This window comes from Crinia signifera, chromosome 5 (assembly GCF_055691185.1).
Source record: "Crinia signifera chromosome 5, ASM5569118v1, whole genome shotgun sequence".
Lineage (NCBI taxonomy): Eukaryota > Metazoa > Chordata > Amphibia > Anura > Myobatrachidae > Crinia > Crinia signifera.
Window position 1 is genome coordinate 207701458 of NC_139221.1, and position 22464 is coordinate 207723921.

The window sequence follows — 22464 nt, forward strand, 5'->3', positions numbered from 1 at the left end:
GGAACCTCCCCCATCATTCGATGGCCATACGCCCCGCTCGCACATGCGCAGAGACGCCTCTGCACATGCGCAGACACAAAACATCGCCGGCACGAACGCACGCGGATATTACCGCACCAACCAGAATAAGGGCCTCAGTCCCCTACTAGCTGGGACTGAAAATACCTACCATACACATCACAATAGTGTCTTCAGCGCCCTTAGTTTGTAATGTCCATACAATATAATACACATTAATAATAAAATTATTTAAAATGATTAGATACACTTCATAGGTGGTTCTTTTGAAGAAAATTTTCTTTTATTTTTCAAAAACGTGATCAATACTCAACGCGTTTCGCCTCGATAAGAAGCTTCATCAGGGGTTTGTGATCTATAAAAGTATACATAAAAATCACATTTTGGACATTACATAATTAAAACATTACATATTTATAAAAATACATACTTAATTACAAGACATATATGTAAAATTATACATAAAATTATAGTAACGATGATACTAGTATACAGATGGAAGAAACAGACTTATATTAATGAATTTCTATTTGGGTATTCAATTGATTAATTTAATTTATTTATCAGTTCTTTGATCTTTTGGAATACGGAGGTACATACCTTTTATTCGAATTTTAGTATTTAGTACCCATCAAAATCAGGTCATGTTTGGTTGTAAAAAGATAAAGATTTCTGTAATGGCCCAAGGGCTTTTTTTGACCAGACGATAGAACCTAATGGATTTATATAGACATAATATTTCTACTTAGAAATCAAGAATTAGCAAATATAGCCTTCTTCTTATTATTTCACATACATACCTTATTTAAAAGTGAGCACCATGTATGAAGTTGTAATTTTTTCCAGAAAAGTATCTACAAGAATACGGTTGAATTTCTAAAGAAGAAAATAGAGTGGGTGGTTTGGTTTCTTATATATTTGTAATAAAATATATATATATATATATATATATATATATCCTATGGGATTTATATCAAACATTTATATCAACATTTTTGTTACATACCTCCTAGAATTTGTTTTGGGGCATATTCAGTGATATATTTAACCTTTTTAGTTCCGTAGGTTTATTGCCATAAACCAAAAACTTCACAGGAAATTCACCTTATATTTTAAAATATTCCTAAAAGAAATATATAATACATATTGATATATTAACTGGTACCATACTTTGCAATCATATATGTTCAAGATTACTTAATGTGTACCTTACCCTTCAGTATAATTTTAAATAATTTTATTATTAATGTGTATTATATTGTATGGGCGAAGGGCGCTGAAGACACTATTGTGTTGTGTGTGTGTGTGTGTGTGTGTATATATATATATATATATATATATATATATATATATATATATATATATATATATATATATATATATATATATATATATATATATATATAGTCCAGGTTCCCAAGGCACTTCCGTGTCAGGGATGTGAACACTCTCCTTTGAAATAATACTTCAATGTTGGTATCCATAGAAAAAAGTTTTTAATCCAATACTTTAACTTGCATCATGCCCCGACGTTTCGGTCCACATCAGACCTTTATCAAGGAGCTTTTGATGATGGTCATATAAAGTTCAGCATAGCTCACAGATTAGCCCCCGTTCCGAGGGATAATCTGTGAGCTATGCTGAACTTTATATGACCATCATCAAAAGCTCCTTGATAAAGGTCTGATGTGGACCGAAACGTCGGGGCATGATGCAAGTTAAAGTATTGGATTAAAAACTTTTTTCTATGGATACCAACATTGAAGTATTATTTCAAAGGAGAGTGTTCACATCCCTGACACGGAAGTGCCTTGGGAACCTGGACTATGTTTGAGGCATATGGTTACACATATTAACCTCTTTGCTGAACACCCCCAAGTTGTTTCTTTACAGTGTGAGTGCGGTCTATCCCCTTGGCGTATATATATATATATATATATATCGTCACACTGTACAAGCAGTGAAGGCAGCACACGGTCAGGAATGCAAAGGAATCAGCAGGTAACTTCAAAATCGTCATCAGGCATAATACAACAATAACAGTGCTCACCTTATATCCCCCACTCCATCCAGCACGCTCCGGCACGCGTGAGTCTGACAGCGGGAAACGTGCCGGAGCGTGCTGGATGCGAGTTTTTTTTTTTTAATTTTGGTGTAAAAAAATCTGGTTTTTTTTTCTGTGAAGGGGCATGTTATTTTTATTCATGTGCTTATAGCACATGAATATATATTTAATAAAAAAAAAAAATATTTTTTTTAATTTTTTTTTTTACACAGTGCAGCCAGCAGGGGGCCGGAGTGCTCGAGCCGCTCATTAGATATTCATATATTCACAGCACCCGATAGTTAATATGCACGTTCGGGTGCAGTGAATACTGGGTCCCCCGCTGGCTATAGGGGGGGGCAGCCTGTGCTGCCTGGGTCCCGGGGGGGGCCCCTACCCTCCACATATGTTCTGGGGCATCCAGGGAGACTTTAATCTCCCTGGATGCCACCGTCCCACGGCTCCCTGTCAGCTCCCTGCCGCGGACACTCGTCCGCTGCAGGGGTTAAGACTCGCCGCGAGTGGCGGCGAGTCTTAAATACATTGAATAGTGGGAGCAGGAGGCTCCGGAACACGGCGAGTGCATGGCGAGAGAAAAAATCTCTCGCCATGCACAGAGAATTTTCTACATTGAATACTGCCCTATATCTGCCTGTGACCAGGCTAATGGTTTGCACCGGGACTTTGACTGTTTTCCAGTGGATGTGCTTGGCCGTAGGACATTATATCTATATATCTATATATCTCTATCCTGACACAGTTGACCATTGACCAAGTTAATATTGCTTTTACTCTGTGTTTTGACAGTGTAATATTCTCCTGTGCAGTTTGCGGCCAATAATGACATGTAGGAGGGGGGCATTGGGGCAGATGTATTAAGCCTGGAGAAGTGATAAAGTGGAGATAACTTGGAAGAGTTAACGCACCAGCCAATCAGCTGTGTTTGAAAGATGACAGTTGGGATCTGATTGGCTGGTGCGTTATCTCCTTCCACTTTATCTCCAGTTTATCTCTTCACCAGGCTTAATACATCTGCCCCATTGTTTCTAAAGTGCCCCGGGCCCCCCGAAGGTTTAATCCAGCTCTGCCCTCGAGGGCCTGAGGACTAAGCGACACTGCTGTGTGGCATATTATGAACTTGGGTTGGAATGGATGAGGGAGGCCCAAATTTTATATTTTAGCACCTGGCCCAACCACTCAAAAGGTCTACCACTGCTTTTACCTGTTTTTAATATCAGCTTTTACAAATGTTCATATCGCACCAACAGCCTGATTCAGACCTGATCACTCATCTGCAAATTTGCAGATAACTTGCAATAGTTAGCCGCCGCCTAGACAGAAAGAAAACCCACCCTATGCAAATCTGTGACTGAATTGCGAAAATATCACTATATACACTATCCTGTCGCACATCCATTTGTAATCCATGAGCCATCAAACGATTTTTCCAGTCTCTGCACATGTAAGTCTGACCCTTCCACAAATCTGTAACAGAGAGCGGCTGATCGAGGCCAGCGCTGATGTCACACACCCTCCCTTCAAGTGCATGGGCAGGCCAGCGCTTTTTCTAACGCCCCAAAATGCTGACTTCTTGTCAGTCAAATTGCGAGGGGATTGTGATAATATCCTGTTATCGCTTGTGCATGCGTGCTATGATCCTTATGCATACGCAGTCATCCGATAATGAAACGGGTTGCAAATTCGCACATCATCGATCAATTCTGTATCAAGCCCTATGTTCATAAAACTTAATAGAAGTATTTTGTGAAATTAGTGTTTTTAGATTGATGTTTACACCTTGCCAATTGTGAATATACTGCATGTTATCAAAAGTAAGATCTATGTAACTAGTCAGCTTTCTTTGTCATGCAGTCATTGTTTTCTCAATAGGTAGGTCACAAAATGCTTACACTCACTGTCAGCATCTTGGTGTAACATTTTATTGCTGTTGATCACTATAAATAGCTTAAGTAAATCTTCATTTTGCTGACCTCTTGAAGAATGCAACACATCAGCAAATTTTGTTTCGATGGATACTTGAAAGATTGCTGGTCACTTGCACAATATAGTGTTATTGTTTGACAAAATGTGTGAGACAGTGATTCTATCAGCTCTGCTGTCTTACTGCAATCATAACTTTTGTTTATAAAATTTGCTTCCTTATCTAACATTGGTGTATTATTAAAAACATAGCTATGATATGTGTAGTATGCTAATATTTATTTTCCTTCTTCCACCTTTTTTCCCCTGTAAAATAAAATCCCTAATAAATGCGGTTTTTAACAGTGATACGTTGTTCAATACCATGTTGACCCAAATACAGATACCTAGATTTGTATTTAGCTAATAAACCCTGGCACTGTTGAGACAGTCTAGCAGACTCTAGTCTTTAACCTTGGAATTGTCAAGTCTTTATGGGCTTGACAGCAGAGTGCACACTAGAACTCCCCTTTTTTGACTACATAGGAGATATGGGAACAGTAGTGCAGCATAAAATTGGAAGACAAATATTTGTCAGATGTTGCAGCAGGTCAGAGGCACAGGATTGAGTGTACAGGCAGACAATCTCATGTCCAAGACCAAAATAATAGCCTGGAGCTGGTATACTGGCAGACCATATAATCATAACAAGTGCTGGGTATAGACCTAATAGCAGCCAGAGTAGAGCATATGTAGATAAGTCAATCTTGAATTTAACTCCATCGTTATGCAAAACCTTTTTGTTTGCAAAGGAGTCCAGTGTGCCTTATTCACCCTTTGATATTTCGCACGTTGACAATAGTATAATCATAGTTTTATTGCATGCAATTACCTGCTCAAGACCATTTAATCCTAGTAAATGCATTTGTCGAAATTATATTTTATAATTTTTGTAGTGTAGAGCATCCTGGGAATGTTACCATGTGTGTCTACAATTACCTTTTGTAATGACAACTTTTATTTAGCATCATGATTTATTTTTTTCTTCTTGTAATCCATCACTGTGGTGGATATATATAATTTTCATAATTTTATTGGAGTTTTAAACAAATTATGTGGTACTAAAAAGAAAAAATGGTAGGAGGAGCAGTAAATGTACTTTATGTATTATCACGGTGCCCATTACGTAGTTTGCGTAGTGGTATATTGAGAATACCAATACACCACTATACATAAGTTACGTAACCAGCAAACTACGTAAGTTACGTAACTTGTTCAGGAGCTGTGCTACATAAACTATGTAACTTACGAAACTTGTTCAGGAGCTGTGCTAATACACAATGGTTCATATCCCCACTATCTACGTCATACCCCCAGTGTCCACGTGGGCGTGGAGTTAATTTTATAAAGTGCGGCGAGCGCAGCGAGCCACCGAGCCCGAAGCGTGGCGGGTGGACGCGTATACGCGTCCCCTCGCGGGGCTCGCTGCACTCATTCCTCCACCATGACACTCCCTGGTGGCAGCAATGTATGCAATTAGCGTAATGCAGTACGCTGAATTACGTACATTGCTGCCGCCGGGGAGTGTCATGGAGGAGGAACGCTGGCGCCGAGGAGTGTCATGGAGGAGGAACGCTGGCGCTGGGGGCACGGAGGAGGAACGCTGGCGCCGGGGACAGGCTCCAGCGGGACATGGAGGAGGCGAGTGCTACACACATATTAGCCGGGTCAGCGTAGCATGGCCGGTTGCCCTGCTAATACACAAGTACCGCAGTAATAAATAAATAGGAATAGCATCTCAAAATAATGAATATTCAGATTTCAAAGCAGATCTAGTCATTATTACACCAGGAAGGATAATCTTTATTTAAATTTGGGACCAAGCTGTGCACCTTTGCTATCTGTGACAGACCCGTTCCATGGCCACCAAGAGAAGAGGACTGCGTGGGGCAAAGAAGACATTTCCATCTCAAAGAAAAGTTTTTCAACCACTTTAAGCAGAGCGGGATGGTGAGGCTGCTTTCAGTTTTGGCATAGAGCAGCACTTGTTGCTTTATAATATATATATATATATATATATATATATATATATATATATATATATATATATATATATATTTGAATATATATTTTGAAAAGCAGGACACAGCATACGAGATCAATTCCAAAGGCAAGTCTATTTACAGGCAACAGCATACAGTTAATCACAGCATATAACAGACTCTTATAACAGATTCACTGTGGTGAACTCCAGCTGCATGCTACTACTCCTGAGCATATTATTGTGAAAAAATCTTCCAGCAAAACCCTCTAAATAACTCCATTGAGTTTGAGGAAAAAAACAGTTTTTTCTCTGTCCCATGATTGGGATCTTTCTGGACTGTTTGTTGAAATATTCATCACTGTATAGGACATTCATAGTTATTATTGATTGCATTCTTGCCCCTGATGAAGTCATGACCATGACGAAACGCGTTGGGACCCTGTCATCGATCAAACTGAACGACTAACCATAGTTGTATATTTTTGTTGAGATTGTTCACCACATGTTTATGTATGATTCCTGATTACGGGTTTTTATATGTTTGTACATTTTATTAAATATTGACTCAAAATTGGTTTACCATCTGAAGCGCCCTCTGAAACTCTAAAGTCCTCTTGTATTAGATTTCTCAGTCTGCGTATAAGCCTTTAAATGTACTGCAGCCTCTTCTCCAATGTGAAGGCTCTCTCCAGGGGATGCAGTTTAAATCCCGCCGGTCGGGATCCCGGCGTTCAAAATCCCGAACGCCGAAATCCCGACACTTTCTTCCCCCGTGGGTGTCCACGACACCCTCGGAGGGAGAATAAATTAGTGTGCCGAACGCAGCGAGGCACCGGGCCCGCTGTGTGGCGAGCGCATCGATTTGTCGTGATTTCGGCGTTCGGGATTCCGGTGTCGGGATTTTGAACGCCGGGATCCCGACCGCCGGCTTTTCATGCCGAATCCCTCTCCAGGCTCCGTGCAGAATCCTATAAAAAGAAATGGATCACATACAGGACCCAATGTAACAGGGTGAGAGATTTTGGGAGAGTTCTCCCATTTATTTATTTATTTATGTATCAATTCATTTATTAACACGCAATCAAATACATGGCAAAATGAGCCTGGTTTTGCAGTGTAAATGATTACCGCTCTAAAAAAAAATGGGAAGACTCTCCCAAAATCTCTCACTTCATCCTATGGGGGCACTGAAGTCTGTTATGAATGTTGGGATAGAGTGGTGTCTGAGGAGTTGGCACTTCAATATTATTAAAATGTGGTAGAATCCTCCCTCTCCCAGACTCCAGTCTAAAGCTGTGTACACACTGGGGCGATTTCAGCATATATCGCAGGCAATCTGGTTGCTGAGCAACCAGATTGCCAGCGATTGGAGTGCGCACCTCGCCGGGTGCACGCTCCCGTTTTTAGCCCCTTTATGATCGCTGGTTGCAGGAGCTTGCGACAGTTATAATTAAATAGGATGGGAAGATACCAGCTGGAATCGTGGGAGCGTATGAAAGGGCTGGAGGCTAACATATAGTGAATCATACCATCCTCACAGATCTGCTGCATTTTGCAGTGATGAGGGCAGAGACTAATGATGTGAGAGCTCCGCCCCTGTTGTAATCACTGTATTTCCTCTTGGGGCTTCTCCTGGAGAGGTCCATCAAAAAGTGGGCTCCTATGACCTGTACTGATGTTGTTGAACAGACTAAATTATATTGGTTATTAGATGTTTTCTGGAATATGCTAAGTTTTTAACATTCAGTTTTATTTTGAGCTTATGATGTCAATGTCAAACACCTACAAACCATAAAGGTCTAAGAATTGCTTGTCCCTCAATAAAAAGGTTTCTCATGTTTTTCTTTTTTTTTTTTTTTGTAGGAGGTGATGTCTCCTGAAGAATCCACGGAGGAATCAGAGGTGATTTACTATACAATTATTTATAAAATAGGTCCAAAGGTTTTTTTTAAATACTATTTATCATCATCACTTTGTTTTCTTATGTTAATAATCAGGTTATAATTTCTAAGAGGGATTCCTAGTGTGATATTTTTATGTATATCTAGTAAAAGTGGTTTAATATACATTGGAGCAGATGATAAAGGGGAAGGTAGTAGTGCAACATCCAATTTGCTATGTTTGAAAAATGGCAGTTAGTTAATCACTTTATTAGGATTAATACATCTGCCCCTTTGTACTAATAACATTGGTCTGGACAGTTTCAAAGGAAGTCTGCGATATTATTCAGAATATTGAACTGTTAAAAGAACTGTTTCAAATGTTATTCCAACATTTTTCATCAGGGTGTTGGAATAACATTTGAAACGTTGGCTCACTACCCCTGACTTTTGTATTTATTTCTGGAGTGCCACCCTTGTTGTATCTTTGTATTGGAGCAAGCTCACCCTCTTCTCCTGGGAGGGCAGCCGGCTGTTTGAGAATCTGATATATGGAGTGCCGGCCATTCCCTGGATCCGTTATTTATTTATATATATATATATATATATATATATATTCCACAAGATGGTTCAGCACAGCCACACTCCAAACTGTTTCCTCAGCGGGTGCCCGCAATCCGCAGCAGCGGTATACAAGAAGCAAGAAAAAAGCAGCACTCCAGCTTAAATATAATCCAAATCTTTAGTGAAAAGCGATACAGCAACTTTTCAACAAATTAATGTTTAAGCTAGACGAAAACATTAATTTGTTGAAACGTTGCTGTATTGCTTTTCACTAAAGATTTGGATTATATTTAAGATGGAGTGCTGCTTTTTTCTTGATAGATATGATGCCGCCGCCGTTTCTGTTTTTTTTTCCTTTAAGGGGCACAGCAGCAGTGTGGGTGTGCATGCCCGCGGACGGAAGGTAGCAGGATGACCGGATGCTGCTGGATGCCATGTGCCCAGACACTGACTGCAGGCCAGCCGCAGGATTCTCAGTGTCTCCCTCCCTCTGCCTGAACAGCGTACGTGTCTGCTCCGTGCCTGTCAGGAGTCAGGCCGCCCGGGGCTGCTGGAGGGAGAGAAGGAAGCATTAGAGGAGAGTAGCGCGGTCTCGGTGCCAGCTGCTGGACCAGTGGAAAAGTGGTGCCCGGTGGCAGAGCCGGGCCCCACTTGCCAATTATGTATCATTTCTCTTTCAATGGTCCTGGTGACACAGCTCAACATTGGGTTGTAGGAGGGTCCATAGGAGCCAGGCACCTATCCTAAAGCTTTTGGAGGGTAGGTTCCTCCCTCTGCATCCCAGACTCTTCAGTTCGTGTTAGGTGCCCACTGGAGTGGGTGCTATTCTAAAGGGCTGCAGGAGCAGCCGAAGGATTAGAGTTAGTTAGGAGTTTTTTATTTTATTAACTTTTACACTAGCTAGGTAGGCACAGTGTGAGGATTCTCATTGAATCCTCACACTGACAGCACAGCAGGAGCTGACAGAAGCGCGTCCGGTCAGCTCACTGCGCACAGGGGAGACACTGTGTGGTCTCCCTGTGCGGCGCTTACAGCTTCTCTTAAGAAGCTACCTGGGCTCCGGAGTGCTCTGAAGCCGGCTTCACGCTAGGTGGGGGTCATGGGGGACAGGTGCTCCGTGATGGCGGCGGCCATTTTCTGCGGAGCTTACACACTGAGCTCCTGTGTGAGGACAGCAGTGTGTTACAGGCATATTCCAAGTGGTCCCCAGCAGAGGGGGAGACACTGGAACTTGGTGATCCTGCAGTGGGAGCGGCTGTCTGGGGGTGGTTGGCGCCAAAAGCCACGGCCCCCGCAGCAGCAGCGACTTGGTCTCTTCCCTCACTCTGTTTGGCGCCATTCGGAAGACGCTTGCAGCGGAGCTGAACTGGCTGACAGATTCTGGCAGAGTGTTCGGATTTCCTGGGCATCGTTTTCCCCACTTCTGAAAGCTTCCGACAGATAAGTGACTGTTGTGCATTGGCTCTGTATTTAACGCCTATACATTGTGCACTGTGACTGTTACTTTTTGCATCATGTCTGAGCAGCAGTCTGTGGCTTTGGGGGAGGGAGCCCTTAATGCATTGTGCGCTTGTAGTGTGTGTACACTAAAATTTGCCCCTGAACAGATGGCCAAGGGGGGCTTGTGTATTACTTGCGCTGGTGTGAGACCCATGGGCAGTGAACCCCAGATGGTAGAGCAATCGGAGCCTGCATGGGCCAGTGCCCTGGGCAGGTCTGTAAATGCCTTAGTGCAATTGCTGGACAGGCAGAGTGATGTGTTGGTATCTTCCCCTAGACCTACTGTATGTCATCATCTCAGAAGTCCTCTGGCTCCTTGCCTCTGACCCAAGCAGATCCTGGGTTCTTTCAGGTCATGCAGGATACTGCAAAGGGATCAGCAGATTTAATGATTTGTTAGACAGATTTGATAGTGATACTGTGGGGACCCCTAAAAGGTCTTATTCAGTTCCTTTGCTTGCTGTTGAATCTGGAGAGGAGGGAGAGTGCACAGACATCCCCTGGGATCAGGGTGATGACTCTGAGGATTCCTCGGCCTCAGGGGTGGAGGATTTGATTACTGCTGTAAAACAGGCTTTGAATTTGTCTGTGGAGCATAAGACTGCTGCAAAAGGAGTATTTAAACGTCAGCGTAAAGAAACTGTTACCTTCCTTGCTGATGAAGGTTTACAGGATTTGTTGGAAGGGGCTTGGAAAATGCCTGATAAAAGGCTTCAGATGCCTAAGAGATATTTAAGTCTGTACCCCATGCCTGAGGCTCATGCGGACCTCTGGGAAAAAGTTCCGGTGGTGGATGCTTCTGTGGCACGGCTTTCTAAAGCCACTGTGCTACCTGTCCAGGGGGGTGCAGCCTTTAAGGACCCCGTAGACAAGAAGCTTGAAGGTAACTTCAAGGCAATTTTTGAAGGGGTGGGTTTCACTTTACGCCCTCTTATAGCATCAGCCTGGGTCTCTTAGGCCATGATTGTTTGGGCCAGTGACTTATGTACTATTTTGAATGCTGACCCAGGTGTGTTACTGCTAGCTGAGAAGTTGAAAGCAGCAGCGGAGTATTTGCTTGAGGCTGAGGAGGAAGCACTTAAAATGGCTTCCAGAGTATCCACGGTGTCCGTCAATGCCAGGAGAGTGCTTTGGCTTAAAGCCTGGGAGGCGGATAACGAATCAAAAAAGGCATTAGAGGTGTTGGCTTTTAAAGGAAAACTGTTGTTTGGTTCCGAGCTGGAAGAGATTATTAAGCAGGCCACGGGAGGCAAAAGTACTTTCCTGCCGGCTCCTGCAGCAAAACAGCCCTCAAGATTTTCTGCTTTTAGACCATCCTTTCGGCCCTCCCCTAGAGGGGGTGCGTCCTTTCGAGGACATTCATTCAGGGGAAAGTTCCAGTCCTCTAGGGGCAAGGCCCCAAAATCAAAATTTGGGGAGTCTCCCAGCGGTCAGGTGGTCAAGGTGGGGGGGTGTCTGCGATGGTTCAGGGATGCTTGGGCGTTGTTGGACCGGGATCCTTGGGTGTTGGACATCATATCCCAGGGATACAAGATTCCCTTCAAAGGTCTTCTTCCGAGAAAATTTCTACCCACACCACTGCCAAAGGAGTCTCGGCTCCGTTCTGCTCTTTTGGGGGCGGCTCAATCCCTGTTAGAAAAAGGAGTGGTGATCCAGGTCCCTCGAGCGGAGTGGAAGAAAGGCTTTTATTCCACTGTTTTTGGTGCCCAAGCCAGACGGTTCCTTCAGACCGATCTTAAATTTAAAGTCTTTGAATCTCCATTTGGGGGTAAACCATTTCAAGATGGAATCTCTGCGGTCTGTGCTGCTAAGCTTGGACCAGGGAGAATTGGTGGCGTCCATGGATGTCCAGGACGCATATCTTTATGTTCCTATCCACCCGGAACATTAGGTTCTAGTGAGGTTTGCTATAGGAAACCAGCATTTTCAATTCCAGGCGTTGCCCTTTGGACTGGCCACAGCACCAAGGGTATTCACCAAAATTATGTCGGTGATGGCGGCTGCACTCCAACTGGGGGGAATCACTGTGATTCCGTATCTGGATGACCTGCTGTTCAAAGCAGAGTCGGCGGAGATCTTGCAGAAACACTTGGAAGAAGCCATCAGGTTTTTGCAAGTTCACGGTTGGTTTTTAAATTTACAAAAGTCTCAGCTTGTGCCATCACAGAGAATCCAGTTCCTGGGGGTTGTCCTGGATACCCATCTACATCGGGTATTTCTACCAGAGTCAAAGGCCAGGGACATATCCATCTTGGTTCAGGAGATTCTGGGGTCTCAGAGTCCATCGGTTTGGAGGTGTCTCAAGCTGCTGGGGAAAATGTTGGCGACTTTCGAGACGCTACAGTTTGCCAGGTTCCACTCTCGAGTATTCCAGTGGAACATTCTGACATCCTGGTCAGGGAATACTGAAACCATGAAGTCAGACCGCATAGTGTTGTCTCCAGAAACGCGGTCTTCCCTAGAATGGTGGATGGAGGTGGATTCCCTTCAGTGAGGTCGGTCTCTGCAGTCCTGGGACTGGCTGGTAGTCACTACCGACGCCAGTCTCAGGAGCTGGGGGGCAGTTGCTCTGGACCTACGGCTTCAGGGCTTGTGGACCTCGGAAGAGTCAGCCTTGCCGATCAATTTCCTGGAACTGCGGGCTGTGTGGAAGGTGATATCTCTGGCAGGAGAAAGATTGCATGGTCTCCCATTACGGATTCAGACGGACAATGCCACGGCTGTGGCGTACCTGAATCATCAGGGAGGCACACGCAGCAGACTGGCTATGTGGGAAGTTTCCCGGATCTTCTTGTGGGCGGAGCAGAAGGTTCCAGCATTATCAGCGATATTCAACCCCAGGGTGGAGAATGTCGGGGCCGATTTCCTGAGCAGGGAGGAGCTGCTCGAAGGGGAATGGAGTCTGAACTCACAGGTGTTTCACCAGATTGCAGTGAAGTGGGGAACTCCGGATGTGGACCTTATGGCATCCAGGTTCAATCATCAAGTACCCAGGTATTATGCCAGGACAAGAGATCCATTGGCCAAAGCAGTGGATGCAATGACTAGCCCCTGGGAGGGGAATCTGCTTTATGTTTTCCCGCCGTTTCCAATGCTGGCAAGAGTTCTGAAAAGAATCCAATCCCAAGGAATCCCGGTGATTCTAATAGCTCCGGATTGGCCAAGGAGGTCCTGGTACTCGAGGGTTCAGAGATTGTCTGTGGACTCGTGGCATCTACCTCTGAGGTCAGATCTGTTAAGTCAAGGGCCGTTCTTCCACCTGGATTTAGCTTGGCTAAATTTGACTGCTTGGCTATTGAGACCGCCATCTTAAAGAACAAGGGTTTCTCAGAGGCTGTGGTAAACACCATGGTAAAGGCTAGGAAGTCGGTGTCTTCAGCTAACTATTATAGGGTCTGGAAGACCTATATTAGGTGGTGTGAAAGGCAGAAGTCGCATACATCTCGATTTCGACTTTCAAAGTTACTTGAGTTTTTGCAGGATGGTTTCTCGTCTGGTCTAAGCCTTCAGTCACTCAAGGCACAGATCTCGGCTCTGTCGCTCTATTTCCAGAAGAGGATAGCGTTGCTACCGGAGGTGCAGACTTTCCTGCAAGGGGTTTCCAGATTGAAACCTCCCTACAAACAACCAGTGGCTCCATGGGATTTATCACTGGTACTGGAGTGTCTCCAAAGAGCGCCTTTTGAGCCGTTAATGTCAGCTGACCTTAAGTTCCTTACATGGAAACTTGTCTTTTTGTTGGCTGTTGCCTCTGCAAAGAGAGTATCGGAGTTGGGAGCATTGTCCTGCAAGTCTCCCTTTCTTATTTTTCATGATGACAGGGCTGTTCTTCGGACAGTACCCCAATTTTTGCCAAAAGTAGTCTCTGCTTTTCATTTGAATCAAGAGATTGTTCTGCCTGTGTTTCAACCCCCAGAGGGTTCCAGGAAAATTTGGACGTTGTGCGCACCTTGCACATTTATGTGGACAGGGTGAAAGGTGTCTTGAAGACTGATACCTTGCTAGTCTTGTATGATGTGCCCAAGATTGGTTGGCCTGCGTCTAAGCAGACCATTGCTAGGTGGTTGCGTTCTGTCATTGCCTTTGCATATACTAAGGTTGGTAGGCCTGTTCCGGCCAGGAACAACGCGCATACCACCAGGTCGGTCGCCATCTCTTGGGCGGTTTGACATGGGGCCACAGCTGAGCAGGTTTGCAGGGCCGCCACTTGGTCATCTGTTCACACTTTTGCCAAATTCTATAGGTTCCATGAGTTCGCATCGAAGGACGCATCATTCGGGCTAGCAGTGATGAGAGCTGCAGACCTGAGCGTACCCTCCCAAAGGACCGGCTCTTGAACGTCCCGATGTTGAGCTGTGTCACCAGGACCATTGAAAGATAAAAAGGGATTTTTGTAAGAACTTACCGTTCGAATCCCTTTCTCTGATATGGTCCTGGTGACACAGCGATCCCTCCCTTACGCTCAGTAAGTATGCCAGTGTTCATGATGTATCATGTTATATATGGTTGAAAAGTTAAATTTTGAATTTGTGCATATAATATGTGCAGGCGTTTGTACTGAGTTAATGTATTCCAGTGGCTTTGCAAGATTGAACTGAAGAGTCTTAGAAAAAAAAAAAAATTGAACTGAAGAGTCTTAGAAAAAAATAATAATAATAATTTTGGTACTTGTGAGTTATCCGGGCTGCCGATTTCTAAATCGGGTCGGATCGGGCATATCGCATCGCATCGCATGCGACCATCGGATGCGATGCGATGCGATGACCCGATTTTTCCATAGGAATCAATGTTAAAATGGACTGAGTCCATTTTAACATGGAATTCAATGGGAAAAAGGGGTCCTTTTCATACCCCTACTATCCAAGTGGGCATGGAGTTGGATATAAACCTGTGGCGAGCATAGCGAGCCACCGAGCCCGAAGCGTGGCGAGCGTAGCGAGCCCCGCGAGGGGACACAGAATACCGTCCCCTCGCGGGGCTCGCTTCGCTCGCCACGCTTCGGGCTCGGTGGCTCACTACGCTCGCCACAGGTTTATATCCAACTCCATGCCCACTTGGATAGTAGGGGTATGAAAAGGACCCCTTTTTCCCATTGAATTCCATGTTAAAATGGACTCAGTCCATTTTAACATTGATTCCTATGGAAAAATCGGGTCATCGCATCCGATGGTCGCATGCGATGCGATGCGATGCGATATCGCATCGCATCGCATCTGATTGTATGCCTTAACTTAAGGCATACAATCAAAAAATCGGCAGCCCAGATAACTCACAAGTACCATAATTTTTATATATATATATATATATATACGGTCCAAAGTCCCACCAGGTAGGACAATAACGGCACTCAAAAGGATTTTTCATCACAAGGAAAACTGTATTAAAATACAGACATGTACAGAGTAATGGGTTACGTTTCGGGGGACAAACCCCGTCCTCAGACCCTCCTACAGCAAATGAATCCCCCAAAGAGACCTCATTTATACTTTACCTGAAGCCGCCACGCTCCCCGGACATCTCAGTCGCGTCTGCCGCTGCCGGAAGTGATCAGCGCGCGCTTCCGCCCGGATGCAAGTAGTGTGTTGCCTAGCAACCCTTCTGCTTGCGCTCCACAGGCGGCGCGCGTCATATGACACAAACCCGGACAGCTACACGCAGCCACTGGAGTCTCAGTGGGAGCCCGGGCGGCCAGATTAGTATACAAAACAATTATAGACCCCAATAGACCTGACTCCATAAGCGCACCCGGCTGTGTGGATTGGAGGAGATAGCGCTATCCAGCACTGATATTATGTACTCACCCTGCTGGGGCACCCTGGATCAGCACTAGCGCACCACATCAACCACCATCACAGTCCTTGGTTGCCATGGGTAACTCGGTCTGTGGGGATGTGAATGAAAAAACAAAAAGACAAAAAAACAAATATTAATCAAAGTGCAACAATAATAACCAAAGTGACAATAAACATGGACATATACATATACACATACAGAGAATTACATATATTAGCAGAGAGAAACATTAGTAAAGCTGACTCGTAATGATTAGGCAATAATAAATCAATCAAGGATCCTAAACCTCATATAAGGCTATTGAGGTTAATCTTTTCATTAAGACCACCCGGTTGGATGGTACCCAGCCTAAAGATCCATCTAGCTTCTAAAGTTAGCAGTTGTTTGGCCCTGTTACCGCCTCTCATCGACTCAGGAATATGGTCGATCATAAAGTACTTAAGAGAGCTTAGAGGGTGACCTAACCTTTTAAAGTGACGAGCCACCGGCTGGTCCACTTCCCTGCCCATGATGGACAGGTTAATGGCCGACCGGTGCAACCCCATCCTTTCACGAAACGATCTCGTGGTTTGCCCCACATAATACAATTTGCAGGGACAAGCAATAACGTAAACCACATAGGTGGATTTGCAGTTCATGATGTGTCTAATTTCGAATTGTTTAGTGGAATGGATATCACGCATCATGAGTGACAGAGATAAACTGGAACCCAGATTGGATGAACTGATTCTAAAGTTCACACAAAGAGGGTATGACCCAGTAGTTCTACAGGAACAAAAACTTAAAGTTCTTCGTCTCCCTAGGTCCCAGTTATTTGTGGCTAAAAATAAAAGTGCCTCATCCATTCTACCCTGGACCAGCACTTTCTCCACCTCCAGCCCCGTTATAAAACACGCCACCAATGCTTTATGGCCCATCATAAAAACAGATCCAGATTTACCTGGACTTAAAACACTGAGGCCTCTAGCGGCATTTAAAAGGGGTGCCAACCTCAAGGATCGCCTCATGAGAACAGACATTACAGGCAGGGGCATCCCCAAGCCACCAAATGTGTTCTTTAAACCCCCGGGCTGCTACAGCTGCTTCTCCTGCACGACCTGTAGTCACATCATCACCTGTCGTACATTTAAACACCCCCATTCCACTAAACAATTCGAAATTAGACACATCATGAACTGCAAATCCACCTATGTGGTTTACGTTATTGTTTGTCCCTGCAAATTGTATTATGTGGGGCAAACCACGAGATCGTTTCGTGAAAGGATGGGGTTGCACCGGTCGGCCATTAACCTGTCCATCATGGGCAGGGAAGTGGACCAGCCGGTGGCTCGTCACTTTAAAAGGTTAGGTCACCCTCTAAGCTCTCTTAAGTACTTTATGATCGACCATATTCCTGAGTCGATGAGAGGCGGTAACAGGGCCAAACAACTGCTAACTTTAGAAGCTAGATGGATCTTTAGGCTGGGTACCATCCAACCGGGTGGTCTTAATGAAAAGATTAACCTCAATAGCCTTATATGAGGTTTAGGATCCTTGATTGATTTATTATTGCCTAATCATTACGAGTCAGCTTTACTAATGTTTCTCTCTGCTAATATATGTAATTCTCTGTATGTGTATATGTATATGTCCATGTTTATTGTCACTTTGGTTATTATTGTTGCACTTTGATTAATATTTGTTTTTTTGTCTTTTTGTTTTTTCATTCACATCCCCACAGACCGAGTTACCCATGGCAACCAAGGACTGTGATGGTGGTTGATGTGGTGCGCTAGTGCTGATCCAGGGTGCCCCAGCAGGGTGAGTACATAATATCAGTGCTGGATAGCGCTATCTCCTCCAATCCACACAGCCGGGTGCGCTTATGGAGTCAGGTCTATTGGGGTCTATAATTGTTTTGTATACTAATCTGGCCGCCCGGGCTCCCACTGAGACTCCAGTGGCTGCGTGTAGCTGTCCGGGTTTGTGTCATATGACGCGTGCCGCCTGTGGAGCGCAAGCAGAAGGGTTGCTAGGCAACACACTACTTGCATCCGGGCGGAAGCGCGCGCTGATCACTTCCGGCAGCGGCAGACGCGACTGAGATGTCCGGGGAGCGTGGCGGCTTCAGGTAAAGTATAAATGAGGTCTCTTTGGGGGATTCATTTGCTGTAGGAGGGTCTGAGGACGGGGTTTGTCCCCCGAAACGTAACCCATTACTCTGTACATGTCTGTATTTTAATACAGTTTTCCTTGTGTTGAAAAATCCTTTTGAGTGCCGTTATTGTCCTACCTGGTGGGACTTTGGACCGTGTAAATTCGTTTACTGGCACCTGGGTTGATGCTGCAAGTACATTGGAGTGCCGGCATTTTTGGATGGATATATATATATATATATATATATATATATATATAAATATAAAATATAGAGAGAGAGATTGGATGCTGGTGGCACTCACGGGATTTAGGAATAAATGAGTACAGGACACTTTATGATATATGCTCATCTGTAAATAAAGTTTTATTAGAGGCACTTGAAGCATGGACTCCCCCCACCAGTCACTTTGGCTGAGGACAATCAGGAGTTATGGAGGTGCTCTTTTGTGGAATTTATCTTAATTAGATAGGCCTTTTAGCACAGCTCAAAGTACCTCCTAGATTACATGATATTTTGAATATTAGCAGCACAGTTGAGAATTATCAGATTTTTTTTAACATTCCGTAACTAAAGACCAATTATAGTCTTTTATAGCTTATGTTTTAAAGCTACTTCTACCAGTATGGCCCCAAATGCCAACTGCTCTGTGTCATCTCTGTTATTTGCATGAAGTACCACTGGAATGGAATGTGTGCTCTCAAGGCCTTCCTCTTCACAAGTGTTCCTCCTTCTCCATGCCCTACTGCCTACCCTATTAAAAAATGGTGGCTGGCTGTGGATTGTACTCTTTCGGAATGGGAGGAGGAGGTGGTAGGGGCTTGACAGTATTTGGTTAGCAACGACAGTTTCCCCATTCATGCTCAAGGTAACTGCATCTTCTTGAGATGTGGGAATTTGAAGTGGTCCATGCTTCAACTGGAATTCCAAGGGTTTATTTTGCTTTTATGTTTTGTGTGTATATTTTATATAATATATATTATGAGAAGAAAATGGGGGATGAATGTGTAAAAATCTTCGGTACTTGTGTATTATCTGGGCGCCCATCGCATCGCATACCACTAATTAAGGTATGCGATGGGACACAATCGCACAGACCCGCACTGTGCGATAAAATATCGCATCGCATGACATTCGCACGCCGCCCCACGCAGGCTCGCTGCGCTCGCCACGCTTCGGGTGGGCATTGATAGTGGGGGTGGCGTTAACAATGGGGGTGCATTTAACATAGTAATCACCCATCAGGGTGCCTGTACAATTAAAAATCGGTTCCAATTTGGTTGCATCGCATGGGATCGCATGCAATCGGATCGCATGAGATGCGACCAAAACTATGTCGTACGATGGAAAACTTGGGCGCCCAGATAATACACAAGTACCAAATCGTCATCACTGCTCTTAATAGTAGCACACATATACTTACATCTGAGATAGATGTGATAAGCCTCCTGCTTCCCAGCACTGGTGCCTCCGGACAGCCGCTGGCACAGTCTCATGTCCGCCCACTCGCAGTATTGACATCACATGTCCTTGCAACCATGCCTTTAGCCACTTCTCAACTTCAGCATGGGGTGTGGGCTTCACCCTAGGCAGTTGGGTTTTTATCCCTCACTCTGCCCAAACTTTTATAGAAACAGAGTACTTTCTAATACAATTGTTCTACAGTAAAACTGTCAATCAATTGTATTATCTGGTATAAAACATAGAAATGGAAATAACCATAGACCCGATCCAACACAATAACATTTAATCAATTCTTTTGGCGTAGTCATATGGATGTTCCGACACCATTTCATTAGGACACTTAGTGGACCTTCTATTGGTACTTCATGTCTGCTTTTCTGCTGCACTCTGAACAAATTAATGAATGAAGAGGTAAATACAAAAGACTTTATAGAAATAAAATGATTGTTTTGAAATAAAGCTATTCTTTTTTCCTGACTTCTCTTGAACTGTAGCCATATAACAATGAATTATTATTTGATTTTACTGTGTATGACATGTAAAACGAATTGTCATACTGGCTCGTCACTGCTTTTAAACCTTCTACTACCTTTCTGCCGTCTACAGTCGCTGCCATTATTGCAGTACATATCTGGTACAGTATTATGCCTGAAATTGCATTATCTGAATATAAATCTGAACAAAATTAATGTGATCCTAATTAGCATATTGGTAAATTTGGTTAGAAATGACAGAAGAGGCTATTGGGCTGTATGTACAATTATCTTTAGCCAAGCCAACAGACCCTAGTGCTGCTGGAGCCGATCCTAGATTTCTGTCCCATTGATTGAATGATTCCATCCATTGTTGCCACCTACGTCTGTGGCCAAATTAGACACTTTATCACACTGCAATTGTCAAGCAACAGGACCAGCCCTGGACTTGCCATCTTAATTACTTGGTATAATCTCTGAATTCTTTGCATACTGTATGGCATTTTTCTTCTTGCTTCCATTGATAAAAAAACATCTTAAGGAAGATGTACAGAAACACAGGTAACACATACAATCTGTATTATCCTTCGCTTTAATATCATGCTGAAATATTGTGCTACTACAGTACATGTAGCTGTGTTAATTAAAGGTTCTGAGTGGATAAATGGCACTCTGAGGTGAAGCAATAGCCATTGACATGAGCAGAAAACCATTACATTAACCACCCATGATAGAGTGAGGAAATGTCAGGGGAAGGGGAAGTGGAGAGACTGTACCAACCAAGCTGCATGGGTCAGAAAAGACAGGGTAAGATAAATTAAGGACCCCAGTCTCTCACACTATTCAGCGCTTTAGTATGACCTTTTTCACGGCACCCCTAGGGAAAAAGTTTCGGTACTTATGTAGTATCTGGGCTGCCGATTTCTAAATCGGGTACATCGCATCGCATGCGACCATCGGATGCGATGCGATGCGATGACCCGATTTTTCCATAGGAATCAATGTTAAAATGGACTGAGTCCATTTTAACATGGAATTCAATGGGAAAAAGGGGTCCTTTTCATACCCCTACTATCCAAGTGGGCATGGAGTTGGATATAAACCTGTAGCGAGCCACCGAGCCCGAAGCGTGGCGAGCGTAGCGAGCCCCGCGAGGGGACACAGAATACCGTCCCCTCGCGGGGCTCGCTTCGCTCGCCACGCTTCGGGCTCGGTGGCTCGCTACGCTCGCCACAGGTTTATATCCAACTCCATGCCCACTTGGATAGTAGGGGTATGAAAAGGACCCCTTTTTCCCATTGAATTCCATGTTAAAATGGACTCAGTCCATTTTAACATTGATTCCTATGGAAAAATCGGGTCATCGCATCCGATGGTCGCATGCGATGCGATGCGATTAAGGCATACAATCAAAAAATCGGCAGCCCAGATACTACATAAGTACCAAAGTTTCTCATTGATAAAATCAGAAAACAATATTAAATTTCATAAATTGTGTTTATAGCTCATACTCATTGTCCTTTATGTGGTTACAATTTTTTCATGGACATGGACCACCAATACAAGGCACCCCTGCAAGTCCTGCAAGGCACCCAGGGTGCCACGGCACACCGTTTGGGAACCATTTCCTAAGGCTTTGTTTTTATTCTTACATGCTTCGAGCTGTTCAGTTTTGAGTAAAAAACTAAGGTGAGATAGACACTTGCTTAGGTGAGCCATTGAACTTTATAGTCTATGATGCAGAAACCGATGACCAAAAGGATGGGAAACCTTGAAGTTGTTCTGTTCTTTGTTTCTGTCCTGTCATGTGTGTCTGCAAAGTCCCCATGTGCAAATGTTTTGGTCAACCTTTTTCCCCACAGAGCGTAGTGATTTCTACCCTGTGATCTGTGAAAAACCAAAATCGAGGAACGTCTAAAAAAATAAAAATTTTGTGCACATAGTCTTACAAGTATATAGCAATATATGAATATGAAAATTATTTATTATGCAGAATTTAAGGAAACTCATATACCCCTTTTAACATCGGATAAATAACCCAGGTCTGACCAGCAACCCAGCATTCCGATCCACTTTAAAAATAAAAGGGTTAGCTCCAGGTCGGACCGGTGTTGCTGTGCAGTATGAACAGGTAACCCAGGTCGAGGTACCTGGGTCCCATTCATGCTATAGGGAGAAGGCGGTACTTGTTTCCTAGCACGGCTCCCATGGCATACCACACTTAGTGGTGTGCGATGCGTACGATGCAATGCGATATTCATGTTAAATTAACAGGAGTGCTTGTACAATGAAATATCGCATAGCATTGCATGCCAGCAATGCCTGATGAGTGCTTACAATGTTAAATGCACCCCAATTGTCAACGCCACTCCCGCTATCAATGCCAACCCGAAGCATGGTTAGTGGTGGCGGTACGCGTCCTCCGACCTTTTCATACCCCCACTATCCACGCCAGCACGGAGTCGATTTTAGATAGTGTGGCGAGCGCAGCGGGCCACCGAGCCCGAAGTGTGGCGAGGAGACGCGGAATACATGTAAAGTAATCCGTGTCCCCTTGCGGGGCGAGCTGCGCTTGCCACGCTTCGGGCTCGGTGGCTCAATGCACTCACCGACGTGTATAGTGGGGGTAT

The 22464-nt window shown here is 44.2% G+C and overlaps 1 protein-coding gene across 1 annotated transcript in view; it reads left to right on the forward strand.

Moving 5' to 3' along the window:
- Positions 1 to 22464, forward strand: part of VPS41 (VPS41 subunit of HOPS complex) — a 258397-nt gene that overhangs the window by 12044 nt on the left and 223889 nt on the right. The window contains exon 2 of the mRNA XM_083188469.1: positions 7890 to 7928. Coding sequence (XP_083044595.1) covers positions 7890 to 7928 — 39 coding nt within the window. The remainder of the gene's footprint in view (positions 1 to 7889; positions 7929 to 22464) is intronic.